General features: G+C 33.5%; 3 protein-coding genes across 6 annotated transcripts; all 3 read left to right on the forward strand.

Moving 5' to 3' along the window:
• Positions 1-3485: 3485 nt before the first annotated feature.
• LOC107431953 (NADPH:adrenodoxin oxidoreductase, mitochondrial) lies at positions 3486-8067 on the forward strand. 3 transcript variants are annotated; one of them, XM_016042991.4, is made up of 13 exons: positions 3486-3772; positions 3896-4000; positions 4296-4409; positions 4490-4543; positions 4710-4826; positions 5038-5147; positions 5241-5314; positions 5413-5474; positions 5638-5836; positions 6086-6146; positions 6449-6516; positions 6849-6994; positions 7109-8067. In XM_016042991.4, the coding sequence occupies exons 1-13, from the start codon at positions 3650-3652 to the stop codon at positions 7340-7342; spliced, it is 1467 nt and encodes a 488-aa protein (XP_015898477.2). In that variant the 5' UTR covers positions 3486-3649; the 3' UTR covers positions 7343-8067. The 3 variants fall into 3 exon arrangements, with proteins under 3 accessions (XP_015898477.2, XP_048320955.2, XP_015898476.2); XM_048464998.2 differs by lacking the exon at positions 4296-4409; XM_016042990.4 differs by lacking the exons at positions 4296-4409; positions 4490-4543.
• A 5345-nt stretch (positions 8068-13412) lies between these two features.
• LOC107431810 (auxin-responsive protein IAA27) lies at positions 13413-17247 on the forward strand. The gene is made up of 5 exons (XM_016042813.4): positions 13413-14869; positions 15725-15951; positions 16108-16249; positions 16698-16759; positions 16893-17247. Exons 1-5 carry the CDS (start codon positions 14376-14378, stop codon positions 16928-16930), a joined length of 963 nt encoding a protein of 320 aa, XP_015898299.1. The 5' UTR covers positions 13413-14375; the 3' UTR covers positions 16931-17247.
• Positions 17248-18680: 1433 nt separating this feature from the next.
• On the forward strand, positions 18681-21067 carry LOC107431894 (DNA-directed RNA polymerases II and IV subunit 5A). Of its 2 annotated transcripts, none has more exons than XM_060812550.1 (4): positions 18681-19045; positions 19366-19542; positions 20200-20265; positions 20796-21067. In XM_060812550.1, the coding sequence occupies exons 1-4, from the start codon at positions 18746-18748 to the stop codon at positions 20907-20909; spliced, it is 657 nt and encodes a 218-aa protein (XP_060668533.1). In that variant the 5' UTR covers positions 18681-18745; the 3' UTR covers positions 20910-21067. The 2 variants fall into 2 exon arrangements, with proteins under 2 accessions (XP_060668533.1, XP_015898403.3); XM_016042917.4 differs by having other exon boundaries at positions 18683-19045; positions 20152-20265.
• Positions 21068-23161: the final 2094 nt, after the last annotated feature.

Raw genomic sequence — 23161 nt, forward strand, 5'->3', positions numbered from 1 at the left:
CAACCGACAAAAGTGAATAACTAAATTACCTAACTGGAAATACCTCACATGCTCGATCACGTGCTTGACAGCTCCGAACCCAACTTTATTATGTCCATGGTCCAACGACTCCAGTCCACGGCACAAGTGGACGAGCCGAAACTCAGATGGGATCAGCGGCCCACATGGCTCCACACGTGTAAGGCAAGCCTGAAAAAAACATACAAATGTAAAGCTTAATTCACGTGCGACCACCCACTCACATGCCAACTTGAAGGATCTTTATGTTTGGATTAGGGGGCTAACTTTGTAAAATTATATTCAATTGGCGAGGAATACATACATTAAAAACTATAGGCCTTCGTTTTTTTTTTTTTTGTTTTATCTAGAGTCAGAATGATTTGTTTTTTTTGGTTTTTACATGTTCATTAAACTTTAAAAATAAAATTTGTAATTAAGAAATAAACCATTCTCATGTGTAAAAACCTTGTCTTGATTGGAACTTGGTAAATTCAAGATAATAGTGATTCATAGATTAACTTTAAATTATTATATTTATTATCTAAAATACGAAATACTAAGAATAAATTACTTTAGTTTTGTTTGCCAACCGGATTTTGCTTTCTTGACTACTCAATTAGCTTGGGTTATCCCACCTATATTTTAATTAATAGGAATGATTACATGAAAAAGCTAGCTGTTTTAAGAAATTATTAGGAGCAGGAGCATTCATCAATATATATATATATATAGATATAAGGATTAAAGGCCGTTGGCTATTCTGAAAATATAGTGCTCATCAAACATGATCCAACCCTTAAAACTCCTTTATAGTCAATATTAAAGTCAACTTGGACATTCTATTCATAATATTTTATACATTTTTTTTTTGTTTACTTATTTCGGTCTAATATATATTGATAGACGTTCGATAGAGAAAGAAGAAAATTTATTAAGGAAAAAAATTTTTCTTTAATTTATCTTTAATAAAGTTTATACAGTAACATATTAGAATTGCATTAAAAAAATACAGAATATTCCAAATTCAATTAATGGACCAATTACCAAAAGTGAAAAAAAGAAAACATTTTTCATTTAAAGAAAAATCCTACAAATGTCAAGATCATGAAATGTACATATGAACAAAATTCGTGTATTATGGGAGGACAATTAACGTCGTAATTTTTTTTATTACTACATTTAATGAGGAAGTTTAAACTTAAAAAAAAAAAAGAAAAAAAAAAAAAGAAAAGACCTTAGGGGCAGATTGATTTTGAGATTGACCAGAGTAAAGTGGTTAATAAAGGTCCAAAGGCGGTTTGTGGGACCGGGTTGGGCACGACCGTCCGTAGGAGTTGTATACGAACAAAACTCTTTCTCTTTGGGCTTTCATGGTGTGATAGGGACTTAAAGTTTTTGGACTGTATCAACCCTAGTGGGGTGGGCCCGGTTAAAGGTCCACTTTTACCCCTTTGCCCCCCTGTCATATAAAGCAAAAACTCCCCTCTGGACACCGACCTTTAACAACTTCAACCCTTTTAATATAAATTCATTTTCTTTTTTATTTTTTCTCTGCCCAAAATCAACCGTGGCCCCACAATGTAATTATTTTCTTCGCCTTTTCTCGTTCTTTATCATATATATATATTTTTTTCACTTGGTATTATTTATTCAGAAATTTTAAATTTTTTTATTACAACGTCACCTACACGTCAATTGTGACGTCTATATGTACTGCCAAATAATTTTAAAACTTAAAAATAAAATTTTATAAAAATTATAAAAAATTATCATGCTTGTTTGACATATCTTTGACTGGGATTGATACTCTACCGGCTGGTTTATGCTGTGGGACACTCCCTTGTCAAATCACTCAACATACAAATCTAGGATTCATTTATTTACTTCAGGAAATTATTATTTTTTTATTTTTTATTAATGTCTTTATTATCAAGTTTTTGGTGTTTTAAACCAAAAAAAAAAAAAAAAGAAAAGAAAAAAAGAGTGTATCGGTGTTGTATTCACCCAAAAATAAAATAAAAAAATTATTGTGTTATGTGTCTATAAATTCCCATATAATGTCTATATGAGAAAAAAACAATTCAGCTTTGGGTATTTTCTATATGGTCTTGCACTATAGTGACTACTTTTCTGTTCAAAATATAATCATGACCATTTTTATTATGCTTAAGCAGTTAAGCCTACTCATATATCATAATGTATGGACGTAAAAATAAATGCTAATATATATATATATATATAAGGGATTATATAGAAATAGCCAACAAAGAAAGAGAGGAAGAGCGAGCATAAATGTTGAATACAAAATTAGCCGAAAAAGCAGGTCCAAATTCTACAGACCATCCCATCTTTATCAAGCCCATCGATCAATTACGTTTCCAACATAAAAAGAACATGAAGATCATCAAGAGTCTATTCCGTGCGGTTTCAGCTTAGAAATTTTATCTATAATATTATTTATATATGAATCCCATGCTTTTAGGAAATTGCATAAAGTACTATATAGTACCTACGTATAAATCATGTCTGCTTATACACCCGAAAAAAAAAAAAAAAAAGAAAAGAAAAACCACGTCTGCTTTGTGTAACTTTAGCTAGCACACCTAAATTTCAACCTTTTACTTGAGAGATAAAGAGTGAGAGAGAGAAAGACAGAGAGAGAGATTTTTATCATTCATAACTTTTCCCAAAGCAAATTCAAAATCAAAATCAAAATCTTGCAAACTTTGAATTGTGGTTGACCCATGGGTTTGGCAGTTGATACATGCTTCAAAAGGCCATCCTTCCAATTGAGAATTTAGCAAATTTGATTTGTTGTTGACCTTTTTTTTTTTTTTTATATATATTTTTAATTTACAGATATATGTTTCAAAAGTTACTCCTGCCATCTTTGTCACACCCTTGACATTCATTTAAAAGCTAAAACCCAACAATATTAACAAATAAGTTTATAATACAACTTGAACCTTAAGTAATCATCATATAATCATGTTAATTTCTTGTTATTATCAAACTCAGACGCAAAACTAAGTAAGGTGAAAGGAATGTTCAGACGGTGTACTCGTTGTTATTTTAACTAGCTTGAATTTGAAGTTATAGTTTGCTTTTTTTTCATATTCATGCCTCAATTGTTGAATTGCACAATGTCTTCAATCTCCTTTAATCATGATTTTTCTTACTCCCCGAATTTCAATTTTGACTTTGCTCTATAATGGGTTGGGTGAGCTCCAATGAGAAACTAAGCTTTTACACTCTAAAATTTATTATATAATATAATCTTATGAGTATAAGCTTATTTAAACAATCATTATTAATGTATTAAAAAAGTATAAAGTGGCCATTTATTCTTTCTCTATACAATTTGTTTTTTTTTTTTTGGTTATTTCGTTTAGATTGGAGAGCATTTATCTTTATATAGGCCTAGAGAATGGAGTCTGCATTTCTTGTCAACGCCCATTAGAATATTGGGCCAAGAAAGAAAAGTGTTTGGGTATTCCTTGTGGCCCAGTAAATGGACCCGACCCGATCCATAGTTCCAGCTCCCCAGCGAGGAGCGAGCTGTAGGATTATGGAGGATCGTTTGTGGTTTGCCCTAGCAGGTTGAATCTAATTCCAGTCTATTTTTCTGCCAAATTTATCGAAATTTTCAATGAAAATGGTGAACTTTGGAGCAAGGTCATGGCTTTGTAGAGCCTTGTCAACTATTCCTTCAAATCCACTACGTGTTTGTGTAGTGGGAAGTGGACCTGCTGGTTTCTACACTGCTGAGAAAGTAAATTCTTCAACTTTCTTTCTCAATCTCTGTGTAATTTGCTCAAAAATCTTTGGGATGATGAAAATGTTTGGAAATTTGTCTTAAAGGGGTTTGATGTTTTCTGCATATTGTGATTGGCAGATGCTGAAGGCTCACCAACAGGCACAGGTTGATATTATTGATCGCTTGCCCACTCCTTTTGGATTAGTACGCTCCGGCGTAGCACCGGATCATCCTGAAACTAAAGTGAATACTTTATCTGATAATTTTTTTTTTTTTTTTTTTTTTGGTTTTATTCATTTTTGGGAGTATTCAAGAAATGATGAAATTTGAAAACTTTTAGCATTTGGATTGTTTTTTCAAGTGTTAAAGTGGTTAGATTTTGATATTTGATCTTGGTTGAGCTCGGTTTTCTTTGTGCTTTTTACATTTTGTTGATTTCATTTTTTGCTTTTATTCTCTGGCAACTGTAGGGTGAGTTGAATTGTTTTTCTAAATAGTTGTCTTAATTGAGATTAGTTTACCAGAAAACTTGCAACAGATTGTGGTCAACCAGTTTTCACGGGTTGCACTGAACGATCGCTGCTCGTTCTTTGGGAATGTCACACTCGGATCCTCTGTTTCTCTCGCTGATCTCCGTCAGCTTTACGATGTAGTGAGTAGCATCCTGGTAAACTTGCTCGTCTCAATTGCTTCAATTGTTTGAGTAATAATGCCCATTTGCAATTTGAGCAGGTTGTGCTTGCCTATGGTGCTGAAAGTGACAGAGTTCTTGGCATTCCTGGAGAAGTATGTTTAATATACTTGATGATCAATAGACTTGCTTTTCACAGAACCTATATACTTGCATTTTGAAATTTGTTGTTTATTTTAATCAGTTAATGAGAAATTTTGCAAATGGCTTTACGTTTACTGTTCTCTGTACAATTTTTAAAATTTCTTCGTGTTCCCCTAGGATTTGAATGGGATCTATTCAGCTAGAGAATTTGTATGGTGGTATAATGGTCATCCAGATTGCAGATTCCTCAATCCTGACCTGAAAAGTACTGATACAGCTGTAATTCTTGGTCAGGTATCTACATTATTTATTGATTGGTTTGAAGCAAGGGTTTTAATACGATCAGTTTTTCCCATGAATATATCACTGATTAAAAAAAGGCATATGTTAGTTTAGCTTATTTAGAACTGAAATTATCAGTATCATAGGAGATGTCACAGACAAGATCTTTCAAATATGTGAAATACAACTCTTCTTGACATCAGATTGCTCCTTTCACTTTCAGGGAAATGTGGCTCTTGATGTTGCACGTGTTCTTCTAAGACCAACAACAGAATTGGTCACAACTGATATTGCTAGCCATGCTTTGGCTGCTCTCAAGGAGAGTGCTATAAGGTTTCTTGTCCTGCAGCTATATAATAATTAGATGTATCAATCCATATGTTATCAGCATGTTTTGTTTGAATTTAATTTATATTTTGATTATAGGAAGGTATATCTCGTTGGAAGACGTGGTCCAGTCCAAGCAGCTTGTACCACTAAAGAACTACGTGAAGTTCTTGGTATTCTTTTTACTGTTTTCAATACTATTGCTGATGTGACATATTAAGCATTTTTTATTATTAATTGAATAAAATGCGATGTTGGCATGTAATTTCAGGTATCAAAGATCTGCATATTCACATACAGCAAGATGATCTAGTTAAAACCCCACTAGATGAGGTATGCTTGTAAAACAGTCATTCATTATGCATCTTCTCGTACCATATGAAATGATTGAAGTGTGAAATTTTCCATTAAAGGCATTTATAGCCATTGTCTAATAATCTTTTATTCTTTTAATGTTCTTTCTGTTGGCTTTTCCATGGGTGATGCATTTGGTAAGGAAGAGCTTAAGAATAATCGGATTCAGAGAAGGGTTTATGAATTTCTTTCTAAGGCAGCCACCTCAGGAGCTTCTCATCCTTGTTCAGGTCAACGTGAACTCCACTTTGTTTTCTTTCGGAAACCTAATAGATTTCTAGAATCAGATGAAAGAAGTGGCTATGTTTCTGGCATCAGCCTAGAGAAGACAGTTCTTAAAGGTAATTTACTCTATAAAATGTTTGTTATCTGAAAATAACAATATATCTGCGTGGATAAGGCCTTGCCATATTTGTATCTGCATTGTTCATCAATTCATTATTAATCAAATTAGTAGTTGTCGAATAGAATGAAGGTCATATGGTCAAATTTCAAATAACCAAATTCTTTTATAGCTAGAATAAAAACTGAAAACTTATCTATATCCTTGGTTGTGCTGGTGCTAGTTATTAGTTTGATTCACTTTGTAGGTGTTGAACCTGGAAAACAGATGGCTGTGGGTACTCAACAATTTGAATATCTCGGATGCGGGTACTTTGTTCTCAAACCCATTGTTTAATTATTCATGTAGCTGAACTGATAAGGAATTGATCCTTTACTACTTTATATGTGGGTCAAGTTTGTAAAATTTTTTAAGATTATCTCTTACAGACTTTTTTCAAATTGTTTTTCCTACTCTAAACTCTTTCTTGTGAACCCAAATTTGTTGCATTGTTCTAAACTTGTGCACCCAAATTTGTTGTATTGTTCTAAACTATGTAATTTCATTATTACTAAATGAAGTTGTTGTATTGAGGATCTAACTACCATGGAACGTGCTTCTCCTTGTGTAGAGTGGTGCTAAAGAGCATTGGTTACAAGTCGATACCAGTTGATGGTTTACCCTTTGACCATCAGAAAGGTAAAAGAGAACTAGGAATCCTAACTTCAGGACTTATTGCTTGCAATTTTTATTTTTATTTTTTTTAATCCCATGGGAAAGCTCTGTATATTCTGTTATATTGACAGAGCATTCTTCCGACTGGCTCTTCATATTCAAATTTGAAAAATGCATGTTTAACACATTAAGTTTGACACATGAATACAAATCATGAGTAAGAATTTTTCTTTGACCAAGTTTAGCCTTCCCAGTCTTTCAAATTCTTCAATTGTGAGAAGCCTTGGTAGCATGCATGACCAGCTTCCCATTGGCAGTTCTTGCTTGCCACGTCTGATGAATATCTTTTTTTCCAGGTGTTGTTCCAAACATCAATGGTCGAGTTTTAAGTGATACATCCAAAGATCCTCCAGTTCTTGAGAAGGGTTTGTATGTATGTGGATGGTTGAAGAGAGGACCCACTGGAATCATCGCTACAAACCTCTATTGTGCTGAAGAGACTGTAAGTCATTTCTTCCATTGCATAAATTGAAAGTCCAGTTTCAGCTAAACTCCAACTTCAAGGTTATATTAGATTGATTACCAGGTTGGCCAACATAACGTATTGTCATGACAGGTTGCAGCCATATCTGACGACATTGAACAAGGAGTTGTACCATCTTCATCTAGCTTGCCTAAGCCAGGCAGAGAGGGTCTCCTCCAATTACTAGATAATCGAAATGTCAGAGTTCTACCATTTAGTGCTTGGGAAAAGATCGACTCTGAAGAAAGAAGGCTTGGGAATTTAACAAACAAACCCAGAGAGAAACTGGCAGCATGGGAAGAGCTAATGAAAGTAGCAACGGAATAAAAGACTATTTTTGGCTTTTTTCTTAAAAAATTTCTTAAAAAATAAAAAAATTATTTTCCTTTTCTCTTGGGTAAGAAGAATAAAACCAATATTTTTTTAACTCAATTTTTTGGCTTGTTGGGGGTGTTCATGGTTAAATATCAGAATTTGATAGTTCTCATAGTTTCCCTGCTCTCATTATTTCATTTTAGGTTTGACAAAGCTGGAGCAGAATTACATTGAAACTAGATAGGTTGACAGTTTACCATGAGTGTATGAAACTAAACCAAAATTTCTGTATCCAATATAACAAAATTCATTTAAATTATCTTTTTAAATGATACATGTTAAAAATTGAAGTTATTTTGTTTAGTTTAAATTATCTTTTTGAATGATACATGTTAAAAATTGAAGTTATTTTGTTTAGTCATTGTCATTGCTGTCATGGTGACAAAATTCATTTAAATTATCTTTTTGAATGATAACATGTTAAAAATTGAAGTTATTTTGTTTAGTCATTATCGTTGCTGTCATGGTCGCTAAGCTTATCTTGTTTATAGCCTATCTTGTTTATGAGATCACTTCGCTAAGCTTATCTTGTTTATTGCCTATCTTGTTTATGAGATCACTTTATCCCATAAGCTTCACTTGAATTTACTTTTAATGTGTTTCCACTAATGCAAATATCATCTCATACAGCATCACAAAATGGGGTTTTCACTTCAGAACTTCAAACTCAGGGATTTTTTTTTTCTTTTTTTTTTTTAAAAAAAAAAAGAAGAAAAGAAAAAGAAAACGAATTGGCAATGATGAGGTGGATACAATGGATATTTACAAGTAAATATAGTAGTTTTTATTTTCTAAAATAAAAAATGCGATTAATTTGCTTCCTTTTTCAGAATATTTGTGATGGTTATTTATTTTACATCGCTTAGTCCGGTGAGTTTCTACCAAGTCAGGAAAATGAGTGAGAAATGGCTAGAAATTACTTTTGTTTTTCTAATAAATGTCTAAAATGTCATGATCTGGAATTGCTTGTGAATTTGATAATCGTTTGCGCATTAAACATTCTGCTGGAAACATTTTGAAACTAGAAAATTAGTTAATTAATTAATTATTATTATTATTTCTGCCTTTAAGTACCATTTTTCTCCACTTATTCTATCAAGTTTGATTTGCAAAGCTCTGCATGAAACGAAAGGTAAGGAAAATGAAAATGGTGGAGAGTCAAAACAGCATCAATCCTGTATCTTCTTGTGTCCTTTTCAGTAATCCATCTTGTTTCATTCAGATTGCACTTTCTTTTACCCTCTTCTTTCTTGGGTATATTTTCTAATCTGATTGGAAGAAAAGGATTTGATACAAAAGCATTTTGGTGTAAATAAGTTTTGTTGATCAGCAAAAGTCCAGTTGACAATGGGGGGTTAGTTAGGTGCATAACATATATAGGTCATGTGAGAAAGTCAAATTCCCAACAAAGTTTTTCCATGCCTAGCACTTTCAAAATCTGCAACATTTTCTGAAGTGATTTGCTGCTTTAAAAGTCTTGTTTGAATGCTTATTGTGGACCTTATCATGGAGATGATTGATTTTTAGAATTTTTGAAATTCTTAATAGACGGAGATGATTGATTTTTAGAACTTTTGAAATTCTTAATAGACTCCCCATTGTCACATCTTCATGTCATTTGCTGCACTAAAAGATTCCAATTACAACTCCCACAGGAATTTTTTTTTTTTTTTTTCCCTTCTTTCTTTTTCGCCCATTTCAGCTGCCATGATAGTTGAGTCTTCCCTTTTTAGGAAAATCAACTTTGTGTTCTATAACCCGAATTTTATTGAGAAACGAACTCCTTTGAAAATATGTTTAAATTAAGCAATCCAATGAAAACACAACCTGTGAACCTAACATTTGATTTTTCAACACCGACATTGTACTTTTCATTCATGAACCATCCTTTCTTTTTTCCTTCAAACAAGTTCCATCAAGGTTTATAAATCTGACATATGCATATATGCGTCAATATATATCATCAAATATTGTCACATAATTCTTTCTAGTCATAATTCTCTGTATAAATATGTAGTTTCCATATCTTTCTATACATTTTAGATGTATCTAATTGACATTATGAAATTTCTCTCTCTCTCTCTCTCACAAACTTTTAATTTCTGTTCTGGACAGATTATTTCTTTTGGAACTTGATAATTGGGTTTTAAAATCCTTAAAATTTATCCGATGTTTCTCCTATAAAATACGTTTTACAAAAGAGAAAAAGTGAAAAAGATTTATTATTACTCTTACAGACCCCCTCCTACAACACGGTCTAGTTAAATGATGGAAGAGAACAAGCATTAGCTGTCAAAATCTTGTATTTTTCCTTTGGTGAAAAGCATTCCCATCTACAGGTACCTGACAGCACAGATCAAACTTTTCACACAGTAAAAGAATAATCAACCACATCATAAGGGAAAAAAGAAGAAAAAAAGTTTGTACTACTTGTTAAATCATTATTGTTGTTTAGGAGGAAATGGATGGAAAATGGTTTCGATTCTTTGGAAGTACGAATTACAAACTCTGGTAATGCTTGCATGAAGAAGTTCTCCATGTTTATTGGAGCAGCATATATAATTTTTTTTTCCTTTTTCCCACAAATATAAAAGTTCATTCTTGTTTGTGGGTTTTGTAGGAAGTTCTATCAGCAAAAACAGCTTGAATGTAGTAGAAAAGCCTTCAAGGATCATGGTTTTCCCATTGTAAAATAATTTACAAGTGAAAATTTCCAAAACGATGAGCTAAAAAAATGGCACAAATGCGTTTTGTTACGTACTTGTTATTTTTATTCTTGCTGTAGTGACCAATAATCACATAATATGTAAATTCAACGATCAATGATCATGCAAGACAAACACAATAATGAAGCCTACAAAAGCTAATTCACATTTATCAGGGAAAAAAAGAAAAAAAGAAAAAAAAAAAACTAATGTCACATATTTGATTGTTAATGATCATGTTACACCACATCACTGACAATGGTATGTTAGATTTCAACCTTATAAGTCTTAGCAAGTTGGCAGGTGCTTGACGACGGATTATGCTACGTACCCAAGTGTATCTGGCAAATTGTTCCCCTTATACATATACATACAGTAAAAGAATAAACCTATATATAAGGGATTATTGAGAGTCAGGGGTTCTGAACCTCAAGTTTTGTACCATCATAATAATTCAGTATGCATAAGCGTGTGGATTGAGTGGGGAAGCAGACGCACCTAGTCCACATCCCTCTTGAAAGAATGCCAATGAGAAATATTTTAGGTGCCAGTCATCACCTACCGATTTACTATCTCCAAATCAATCAGACATAGTCAAACTAAGAAAACCACCCATTTGCAGAAAGTAATAAGGTACACAGTTGAAAAGAAGAAGAAAGCTCCACATACACCCATTTGGCAATGGGTATTGTATCGGTCTGAGCTTTTTGACAACATGTTTTCAGGGTTTTCAAATTAGTTAACTAAGATGGTTATATTTTTTACAATGTGAAAGTTAAAACTGTTAAAAAGACTGATGGAAAAATGATGAACAAGGGAGTAAAAAGAATCTCTTCAGAGGGCCCCATTATGGGATAGTGGGACCCTGATGCAAAACTTTGTTGTGTCTTGAAAGTGGGCCTAGAAAGGTAGCCAAAGCAGTGTTATGGTGCAGTGTTTTAAAAAGGAGTGTGGTGGCCAAGCACCCTTCCACTTTGATTGATGGATATAAGGACTAAAACTCATCTGCTTCAAACTCATCTATTCTTTTACATGGTTTGCTTTTGGTGTTTGGCCAAGCTCAACTATCTCAATCCCATGGTTTGGTGGTGGCATTTTGTGGGTCCTCCATGCCTTGCACTTTTGTTACAGTGATCCCACGTGGTAAACAAGATAATCAGATAAGCTAAAAAGCTTTTTAAGCCTTCTCCTCCCCCAGGGCCCCCACTCAAAATATGAGAGGATTTTAATCCCTCATCAATGCTCAACAACAGCATCTTATTATCTTTCTTTCTTTCATTTTTTTTTTCTGTTTTTTTTTTTTTTGTTTTTTTGTTTTTTTTTTGTTTTTTTAGGGTGATGGTGGTGGAGGTGGACATAGCTGCTTGTCACAATCATTCCAATTTTTGATTTCTCAGAACCACGGTTTAGTACCAGAGCTTTATTATGCTAATTTTTATAATTTTTATTATTATTATGCTAATTCCATATTCCAATAATTGGAGCTTTTACTTGTTATTGCCATGAAGTAATTGGGATTCTTAGGTTCAATTGGATAAAGTTGAATTTTGAACTGTTTTTCTGTTACTGTGCTTGTCAAGAATATTTTTTTTTATATGGGTTTGTCCGAATCCATTATGACTAGATTTCTCATCAAAGAATCTTTTACTGCCAGATTATCATAGAAAACAAGGTGATTTTAAGTCCATTATTTCAGATATGTTTCCATCGAACTATTGAGCAAGTTTTGCATTCCAACAATAGTAAATCTGCATTCACATTAATACTGTAATCTGGAGGTAAGTACAATGTATAAGAAGAAGAGAAGAGAAATTGGAAGTAGCAGCAGCAGCAGCAAATTAAAGATACTGGGGGAGTTAAAGAATAGAATTAAGTGAAAAAAGGAAGAGAGAAAGATTATATAAGTGAAATGGTAGTCATAATCATCGTAAAGACTTTAGTGGGTAAGGGATAGGAGACAAGATGAATCTTCAAAACAGCACCAAGTCTGACCCCATGCAGGATATGATTAAACATCTATGGAGGAATCATAGCCCCTTTTCCTTTTTAACACTCCCAAATGGACCATCATGGCTCTCCCTGAATAATACCACACAACACACTTTGATCAGATGGCTATGGACCCCATGGACCCCATTTCCACCACCACCAATTTTTTGTTTTTTTAACCACTTATATACATTATTACTAGATGCTCACTACTCTCCAATCTCATCAGTTGATTTTCAAGAGGATAATTTTCATTGATTTTCAAGAGGATAATTTTCATTCCTTATCATCAATATCTCTTTTTTTTTTTTTTTTATGCATATGATTATGAATGGTAAATATAATACCATACAAATTTTTTTTGTCACTTGAAGTCCCAAAGTGAATTATTATGTTTTTGTCTTTCTAGTCAAGTCATTATTATATTTTATTTTATTTTTATAATTTTTTTATTGGGTCTAGATCAGATATCTTATCCTTAGTTTTTATTTTATATATATGGACAAACTTACAATTTTACTTTAGATTAATAAGGTCTACAAAAGATGCATCTATAAACCTTATCCTTTTTTTTTTTTTTTTCAAGGATGCATCTATAAACATGTAAATCAAGCAAAAACAATAATGATATCATATCTTAAATAAAATAATACAATTAAATTTAAATATGGGAAAATACATCTGTAAAATAGTTTTTAGTTTTTTTTTTCAATAAACTATGAGAAACACATAATATAGCTGAAAAAGAGAGGGATGAGTGGTAAAAAAATTTCCTATAATAAAAAAATAATTATATAATTTATTTTTAAAAAATTAAATTTATTAAAAAAGTTGAAAAAGAATTTGATTTAGTCGTTGCGTTGTCAAACATGTAATAAATGAATTTGTAAATACAAGATTTTAATTTTATTTCCATATAACAAAAATGAAATAAAAAAGAAAAAAAAAATATATATATATATATATGGAAACATGTTTCAGCCCAATTAAACGGTATATTTTCCCGCCCAAATCAAATAACTCTTTAATCTCCATCAAGGAAAATACCAAAATAATAATAATAATAATAATAATAATAATAATAATAATTTTTATAAAAAGTAAAATAGAATTGGTAAAATAATTTGGAGAGGAAAAAAAAAAAAAAAAAAAAAAAGTTCCGAGGAACCACACAACACGGGAAGGATGGTACAAGCACAGGATTCAGAGTGAGTTCTCTATCAGCTCCAGAAAAAAAAGATCTCTTTTCAGTTTCTCAAACTGCCGTTTTTCTTTTTCATTTTTTTTTAAAAATTTTTTTAACGATTCGCTTTCGATGGCCATTTTTTAGCGATTCAGAGAGAGAAGGGAGAGAGGAGTGTGTCAGCTTTCTCAAAATTCCCTCTCTTTCAATGACTTTTTCGTTTTCTTCTATACAATTTTTTTTTTTTAATGAATATTTTCTCAGCAACCAAACAGCATATCAGCCAAAAAAAAGAATCCCTGGAATTTATCCTTGGCAGCGATTTTCCTGTCCAGCTTGAAAATTCGAGAAAATTTTTGCTCACCTATACACATCCTTCGTCACATCCTTTTCTGCGATTCCGTGCGTCTCTCCTCTCCTCATCCTTCTTCTGGGTCTGGTCCTTTCACCTTCCTTCCTCTTCCCCCAAAAAACGCTGCCACCTGAACACGTTAGCATCCTCGGCGCATGTTTGTATATTTTGTCCCCATTTTACAGTAGGGGCATTTTGGGAAACTTTGCCAGGTGCCTTTCTGTGACCTGTCGGAGAGGTTGCCCACATAAAAGGATCATGAAATATATAAAATTCATGTTAAAAAAAAAAATAGAATAATAATCCTAAAAAGTAAAGCAGCAAATAAAATAAAAAAATACCCCCTCCTCAAAAAATAAAAAAATAAAAAAAATAAAAAAACCAAACGGTTCCATTTTTACTCTTTACAAGCTCGCTACTTTCATTGGTTCAATATTATTCCCAATTTCTTATAAATATTTTCAAATTTTCTTTTTAAGCTACACAGGTCACAGAGTAGCAGTAGAAAGACATTATACACATACAAAAGAGAGTGAGCAAAAGCCTAAAGAAGCTTCTACTTCTTCTTCTTCATTATTATCATCATCATCATCATCATCAATCATAACCACTCCCCACCCTTCTTTTGCACTGTATTTCTCTGCTGAATCCATAAGCTAAAACAAAGTTTTTTTTTTTAAATTCTTTCGTACCCATCCCGGTGCTTTTGGATACCAAATACCAAACCTTTTCTGTTGGTGGTTCTTTTTATTTTTCATGTCTATGCCCTTAGAGCATGATTACATAGGCTTCTCAGAGTCTGTTCCTTCCATGGAAATCTCTGGAAGGTCATCCGAAAGGAGCAGCACTGGTTCTCGTTTGAACCTTAAGGCTACAGAACTGAGACTTGGCTTGCCTGGTTCCGAATCCCCTGAAAGAGATGAAGATGATTGTGGAGTGGAGGATAAGAATGGGTTCCAACTAGGCGTGCTCAAGTGCTTGGTTTCTGGGGCAAAAAGGGGCTTCTCTGACGCCATTGACGGTGCTGCTGGAAAGTGGGTTTATTCTGGAAGTGGTGGATCTGAGACTGAGTTGGGTAAAAGTGGTAACTTGTTCTCTCCCAGAGCTATTAATGCTGGTAAGACTCTTGCTGGGTCAGAGTGTAACAATCAGCCAAAGGGTGTGGCTGTCGCAACTGTGGAAGATGGGATTCCACAGTCTCCTAAACCATTGCATGAGAAAAAGCCCCAGGTTTCTGCTCCCGCTGCAAAGTAATTAGCTTTCTTTCGTTTTCCTTTATAAACTGATATAGGGAAAAATAGTTTTGTTTTGGTGTGGTTGTGGGCTTTTAATTCTAGTCATATTGTTTCTCTTCTAGGATGTATATGTTACTTCAATATCCTGATGGCTGAGGTGAACACTTGTTGCTTGGTTACTTAAATGGGAATACAGAAAAAAAGAAAAAGAAAAACTTTAATCCATCCAATAATAGTTCTTTTAGGAAAAAATGCTTTTAATGTTCTGAAGAATTTTTGTTCTTCAGACTGCATGCTAGCTCATTCTAGACCAGCTTGGTTGTTACATGATCTTAAGTTGCATATTGAACTGTTCCAAGTTGTGGTGATCTTTTCTGGTAATTCAATGTTTTCAAGTATGTCATAATCTTCTTGTGCTAGATTTTTATTTCCCTTCCCTGCATGTATGTTTATAGAGTAGTATGCTTTGAAGAAGAAACCGAGAGTTTCTCCATGTCTAGTGGTATAAGAATTGGTAACATTTATCTGTTAAATATAGATCTTAATTATTACTGTCAGTTTCTAATCTCTTGACCCTTGCAGGGCAACTTTCTGGTAATTCAATGTTTATAGAGTAGTATGCTTTGAAGAAGAAACAGAGAGTTTCTCCATGTCTAGTGTTGTAAGAATTGGAAACATTTATCTGTTAAATATAGATCTTAATTATTAGTTTCAGTTTCTATTTTCTTGACCCTCGCAGGAGAACTTTGATCTTTCTGTTCTGCATCCAGTTGTGAATTGCACATGACGAAACAAGTTAAGTAGATAAAGGTTCTTATTTAAGAGATCCACAATATAAACAGAATTCCTTGTATCTTATATGTCTGGCAGGGCACAGGTTGTGGGATGGCCTCCAATCCGCTCTTTCCGAAAGAATTCAATGGCTTCTCATCCTCCAAAGACTGATGATGATGCAGAGAAGATGGGATCTGGGTGTCTTTATATAAAGGTCAGCATGGATGGTGCACCATACCTGAGGAAAGTTGATCTCAAAACCTGTGGCAGCTATATGGATCTATCTTCAGCGCTGGAAAAGATGTTCGGCTGCTTTACAATTGGTACTACTTGTTTTAACCACTTGATGCTTTTGGGTTATTATTGTCTCTAGCGTTTTTGATTGTACAATATAAAAAATCCTTAAACCCCAAGTTAAATTTTGATACTTGTAGCATTTTTAAAGTGGATTCCTTGAATTTATTGTGAAACCTGTTCAGGTCAATGTGGCTCACCTGGCGCTCCAAGCCGAGATGGATTAAGTGAGAGTCGATTAATGGACCTCCTACACGGTTCTGAATATGTACTCACCTATGAAGACAAGGATTGTGATTGGATGTTAGTTGGTGATGTTCCTTGGGAGTAAGTGTTACTTTTGACACCCAAAAATTTGTGAGTTATATTAAAATTTAGGGCTGAAACTTGTAATGCTATCTTATATTAGAAAATAGTAACTTATACAAGGAGGTTAGGAGACATGTGATCTCACATATATTAATCACTCTATTTAATATTGCTCACAAAATCTCAAACGAGGAAGAGGAAGTGAATAGCTTGTTACCAATCTTGACGCATTTTATTTTTCTGCTTTTTTTGCCTGTAAAATTGATATTAGTTTTCTTGATGCTATTTGTAAAGCTAGGGCAAATTCGAAGATCCTGAGATGCAGTTCTAAGTTGCAAACATGAAACATAATATATGATTTTGACGTTATACTTCTTCTCCTCTTACTATGTGAACAATTTTAAATAGTGAAAACACATTCGAATGTATCATGTCTTAGCATTGTTAATGTTTTTTGTCCTTGCAGGATGTTCACCGAAACTTGTAGGAGGCTGAGGATAATGAAGAGTTCAGAGGCCATTGGTCTAGGTATGTTCTCTCTTATAACAACTATAAAGTGAAAATTTTGGTATTGACCGTAAGAAGAGTAGAATTCCCTCTTTCTGAGGTTTTTTGCTTTTTAACTTGCATTGTAATCTTCCTTCCTATTTGTTTCTTGCAGCCCCCAGGGCCATGGAGAAGTGCAAAAGCCGAAACTAGTACAACAGACGGATCAAATCTGCTGAAAGACCAGAAAGGATCTCCAAATCAGCTCCTGTTTCTAATTCATGTATGCTTCCAGATATTGAATAGTTTTGTGTAACCAAAAAAAAAAAAAAAAAAAATTTCTAGTACGCAAGGTATGGAACTTTAGACTTTCCCAAGATGTTTAAAAATATAACTCCTCTTCTCCATCCCCTCTCTCATGTAGTATTTCAGAATGCTAGATGCTTAATATCACATATTTATGTATGTAAATGGTCTGTTTGCTATAGCTTTTTCCCATTTGTAAAATGAAATGAGCTATGATGTTGGAATTGTTGTTTGGTTGGCTGGAAGTACTTGATGGAAATACAGAGAAACTGAAAGTAAAAGAAAATCAACCAAAATTTCATATCCATATGTCTTGGTAAAGCTGTTTGTAATAACTGCCATATGGCCAAAACATAAAGAAGTTAATGGTTGCTATCTGGAGGACACGTGTGGATAGGTACCAATGGAAGATATAAGATACATGGTATGAGGACTTGTTTGGCAGCCAGCCTGACCTTGTTTTGGGAGTATCTGTATCATCTTTCAAAAATGTTAGATTGGGATTGGGAGGTTAGGAGACATGTCTAACTGATTGGGATTGATTGGGTAATGGAGTGGCTAAAATTCATGTAACCTTGTGGACCAATATGTTCCTTTCAATTCATACTTATTAATTAGTATTTTGGAATTCTTATCTTTTTTTTTTTTTTTTTCCTTGTATCTTTCTCTATTTAAAATAGTTATGAAATTTCACATCATTTTTTCAAAATGGACGAATAACAGGATCTGTGATATTTCCTCAAGTTAATTTTTCAAAACGGAACACATGCAGAGGAAAAACAACGGTTCTTATGATTTCTGTTCGTTTCTTATAATCTCCTATCTAAACGGCTATACTTCAAATTTTTTTGTTTTTTAAAAAAAACGGCTATATTTCCTCGAAGTCTCTTACAAATATTATAAGTCCCAGCGAATTCTCTCAATGTCTTCTCTCTAAACGCAGAGACCCACAGACACACTGTTTGTGTCTCTCAATCTTTTTCTTCTTCTCCTCGCCAGAATCAATGGCCAAGTTTGCCATGCCTTCTACTTTTTGGCCTCCCAGAACCTCAAGATTGAAACTTTCCACCATCATCGTTCAACACTTTCGTTTCATCAAGGCCCTCACTCAAGCGTTTGGTCTCATATATTTTTAATAGTTAATTAACTAGTTTTGATTTTTTTTTTTTGTTTTTTTGTTTTTTTTTGGTCGTTATAGGAATTGCTTAGTTTTGTATTGAAGTATTATTTTCTAGGAAAAGTTAATCAATAATAGAGTATTATTTTCTAGTAATTGGATCCAAAGTAAGTTTCATGGGGGAAGTCCATCTCACATTTCTTTAGTGGGAGAACATAATTAGCACAAATTTAAGTAAACAGACCTAAAAGAGTCCTAAAGTGAGCAAATTTGAAGCATATATTTAATTATTTATTATTCCAGAATTACTATTTTTTTTTAAATATTAATGAGCCAGGCACAAATTATATTAATGTTAAAATAACTTTTTAACCTTTTTTTTTTTAAATAATTTTTTAACGTTAAATTTATTTTTTTGGGGAAATAATGTTAATTTTAAAGCTATGCAACAAATTACAGTTCAGAAGGCAAAGGAAAAAAAAAAAAAAAGAGTATATTTATTAATTAATTTATTTTTTTATTTAACGAAAAGAAAAAAAAAGGGACCAAATTGGCGCGTATTTATATTACGCATACAAATAAATAAATAAATAAATAAATAAAAAATGAAGGGGTTTAATCAACTCATTCGCGCAGTTTGTCTGGCTTTTTCCGTTCTCTTTGGGCATAGTTTCAGTCGGACACACTCTGTCGGAAACCTAGTCGGAGAAGATGGTTTTATCAGAAGAAGGCCCTTCAAAATCCGAAAAACAGTAATGAAGATGCTCAAGGATCGAAACTATCTGGTTGAAGATTCTGAGATCAACATGTCCAAAGAAGAATTCAAGGCCAAATACGGTGAGAACGTGGTGAGGGAAGACCTCAAATTCAACAAAGCTAAGAGGAATGATAGTAGTTCTGATCAGGTTTGATCACTCCCCTTATTTCTCTGTTTTTAGGGTTTTCAATAATTTGATAACTTGTGCCTTAAGAAACGTAATTCTGAAAAACCCTTCTTGATTTGTATTCTAAATATTCTATCAAACTTAACATCACTAACAAGTTTGTGTTTCTCTTGAAAGAGTTAAAGTTTCCAAGCAGTGTTTAATCAGTTTGAATTTCTATGTAGTTAAGGATGATAGTTATATTTGAAATAACACTTTGTAAGCATTCCTGGGGTATCTGCATATTCCTTGATGTATAAATTCTTTTCAGTTATGATTGTTTTTTCCCCCTTCCGTAACAGATTTATGTACTATTCTATGCGGAAAAGAATGCGAGTATGATAATGAAGACTTTCGTCAATTGCATCAACTCAAATAATGTATCCAGAGCAATTTTGGTTTCTCAACAGCAAATAACTCGTAATGCTTGGAAATGTATGGATTTGCTATCTGCAAATTGCCAATTGGAGGTTTTCCAGGTGAAGATGATTGCCTTCATGTTACTAAGTTAAGGATCTTGTTGATTGCATTCAATAAAGTGCCACCCCTTTAGTAGGACAGTTCTTTTACCCTGTGGAGTAGCTATTGCAACTCTATGATTAAAGGATTTTTTTTTTTTTTTTCTTTTTCCAAATTGCATAAATTTTTTGTTTTGATTTACTCGTTTGTACTAAAATGGGAAAAAAAAAAAAATTGCCTAATGATATTGAATGGTTGAGACATTTGGAATCTGCTGGACTTTGTAGCTACTGCAATTGAAAATTGGTTCTTAATTGGGTTCCTAATATTGATTTTAATAGAAATGCCTGTGAGGTATAAGGTATATAGCAGCATATTTGGATTCATGGTACATCGTCTAGAAATTATAGATTTACGAATCAATATATTGATAGCCTAAAAATATGCATACTGTTGATATAGGATGTAATTGCACCCCAATGACTACTTTGGCTTCATGTTAAGATCTTCCCTGGTTCTTATGTCTGTCTCATCTTGGTATGTATTTACAGGAATGCAACTTAGTTACTGTAGGTGCAATTTTATGTGACTTGTATCAATGTTTCATACAGCTAACTTAATTGATACAGGAAGATGAATTGTTGGTTAACGTTACAAAACACGTTCTTGTTCCAAAGTATCAGGTGCTCACTGATGAGGAAAAGAAAACTTTGCTGGAGAGGTATACCATGAAAGAAACACAGGTTAGTGCTGAACAATGTTATAATTTCAGTTTAGAAGATTTACATGTTTGAAAACTGATGGACTGGAAATGCTTGCTACTCTTGATTGTATTAGTTACTTGCATCATGCTAGAACGATATTTTGATGTTGTTGCTATCGAAAAATAGGTTTGGCCTACCTCTTAACTAATTTTTTAAGTTACAAATTTCCATGTTAGATGTGTGTAAACTCAAGAGTATCGTATCAAAATTTTATAAGCGAAGGGGTATTGTTTACAATGTAGACTAGCTGTGTAATACACATATGTAGATTGTGGACCGTAGATGCATTCTCATGCATTACATTTGTGTGGTTGGAATGATCGTTGAAAAATGCTTAATACGGCTTTACATAATGCCAACAGTTGTAATAAACTGTTGTTCTTACTGATTGTCAAGCTTGAAGGTGTCTTTGCATAAACATCTTACTTTTTGTAATATTTGAGTGAGTTCAGTTAGATTCTAATACGTTATTTGGTGTTCCTGTATGTACTGGGCTGATTGGAGTTCAGCTTCCTTGCATTCAAGTGACTGATCCAATTGCTAGATACTATGGTATGAAGCGTGGACAAGCTGTGAAGATAATCCGGCATAGTGAGACTGCAGGGGCAATATGTTACCTATAGATATGCTGTATAAAGTTGTATCTTATTTTATTTTTGTCAAAATAGCCAACCCAATTTTGTTTTTGAAAAAAATAGCAAGAACTTTAATATTTTACACAAATATTGGGTAGATAAAAATACCCTTGGCTATTAAAATTTAATCTAATTTTTCAAATTTTTTCTCCCCACCCAATCTCATTCCTCTCTCTCACTTTTTTCTCCCTCAACTCTTTACTTTCTTTAGACTCAAAATTATATAACAGAAAAGAAAAATGAAAAATCTGAAGTAAAATGAAAGTGACCCCATAACAGAGTAAAATATAACTAACCAACAGAATCAGCTACAAAGGTGATTTTAGTCAAAATTATATGAAACTAGGTATGGCCACGTGCGATGCACGTGGTTTGGATTAAAATTTAAATGTTTAATAGCTTTTAAGTAATATGGAAAAGTTTGAATTAAAATTAGTTTTTTTAATTAACATTTTTCAATTTGTTTAGAAGGATTTAATCTTAAATTATTAACAAACATAAAGAAATTAATCATTTTATCCCAAGTTTTTCATAAATTTAATATCCAAATCGCATCATATAATTTTAAAGTAAGAACATTTCCAACTGATACGAACCTAGGACGACCTGCTCCTAAACCTGTATTATATTAGCCCGGATCTTAATTAAGTTCAAGTTCTAATGAAATTGACCTCAACCCCTAACCAACCTGTGGTTAGAAACCTTGGTATAATGTAGACGCCACAATAGGGGATGGAAAACCTATTGATAAGTCAAACTAAAACAACCAATTCTCTAATGGTGTTTTAGGTGTTCTCAAAGAACAAAGACATAATTAATCTCACAAGTATTTTCTCAATCAAATCAAAGTTAGTTCTTATTGATAACTAAGCCTTTAAATAGGCTTTGAAAGAAACAAAATAAACCCTAAAAACCCTAGGTAAAACTGGCCACACACATAAAGAATCCTAGTTGGCTGCAACTATACTTCCTTTCCTAATCTAAGTTTGATTAATTAATTCCTTTATATTAAATTAGAAATTAATTAATTTACAATAAAATAAAAACCTTCTTAAAGTTATTTGTCCAGAAAATAAATAAATAAAAACCCAAAAAGAAAGAAAATCAATCGCAAATTAGGTAACGAGTTGACTTTGACATTTAGGCGGAATTATTTCTTCAACCGAGCTAACTTATGTCTGCCTGATGTACGAGCTAACTTATGGCCTATCCGAGCTAACTGATGTCTGTCTGAGCTAACTTATGTTTGGCCGAGCTAACTGATGTCTGTCCGAACTAAGTTGTGTCTGGCCGAGCTAACTGATGTCTAACCGAGCTAATTGATGTCTGGCCTAGCTAAGTTGTGTCTGGCCGAGCTAACTGATGTCTGGCCGAGCTAAGTTGTCTCTATCCGAGCTAAGTTGTGTTTGGCCGAGCTAACTGATGTCTGGCCGAGCTAAGTTGTGTCTGGCCGAGCTAACTGATGTCTGTCCGAGCTAAGTTGTGTCTGGCCGAGCTAACTGACGTCTGTCCGAGCTAAGTTGTGTCTGGCCGAGCTAACTGACGTCTGTCCGAGCTAAGTTGTGTCTGGCCAAGCTAAGTTGTGTCTGTCCGAGCTAATTGATATCTGTCCGAGCTAAGTTGTGTCTGGCCGAGCTAACTGATGTCTGGCCGAGCTAACTGATGTCTGGCCGAGCTAAGTTGTGTCTGGCCGAGCTAACTTATATGTGGCCGAGCTAAGTTGTGTCTGGCCGTTTTTGGCTTGCGACCACTCGATTCGATTGTCTCTTGAAGAGACACAAGCCAAAGTGATGGAATGGCAGAAACGAGGAACACAAGGAATGGGGCGGGCGAGAAAAGAATGCGTAAAACAATCGGAAAACTTTGAAAGGGCATAACTTTTGATCCGACCGTCGGATCGGGGCCCATAATATATCAAAAGAAAGGGAATTTGAAGGGGACCTGTCCGCCCGATTTTCAAAAATAACCACTTTTAAGTGCCCAACAAGGGATTTCCATCCATTTGGGGGAAATTCCATTTTTTCTTTTTTAAAATTGGGACATGTTCAAGATTTTAGAATTCGAATTTCGACATGGGGCATCATGTCTTAGGTTATACCTAAATCAATTTCTATTACATCTTGCAATGTACAAAATAATAATATTAGTGTAACTGTCATAGTATAGTCTAAATATGTTATAAATTCACAAAAGACTAATAATAATCTACTTATGAACTGATAGTAATCTATCATGTCCAC

Source organism: Ziziphus jujuba, chromosome 11 (assembly GCF_031755915.1).
Source record: "Ziziphus jujuba cultivar Dongzao chromosome 11, ASM3175591v1".
Lineage (NCBI taxonomy): Eukaryota > Viridiplantae > Streptophyta > Magnoliopsida > Rosales > Rhamnaceae > Ziziphus > Ziziphus jujuba.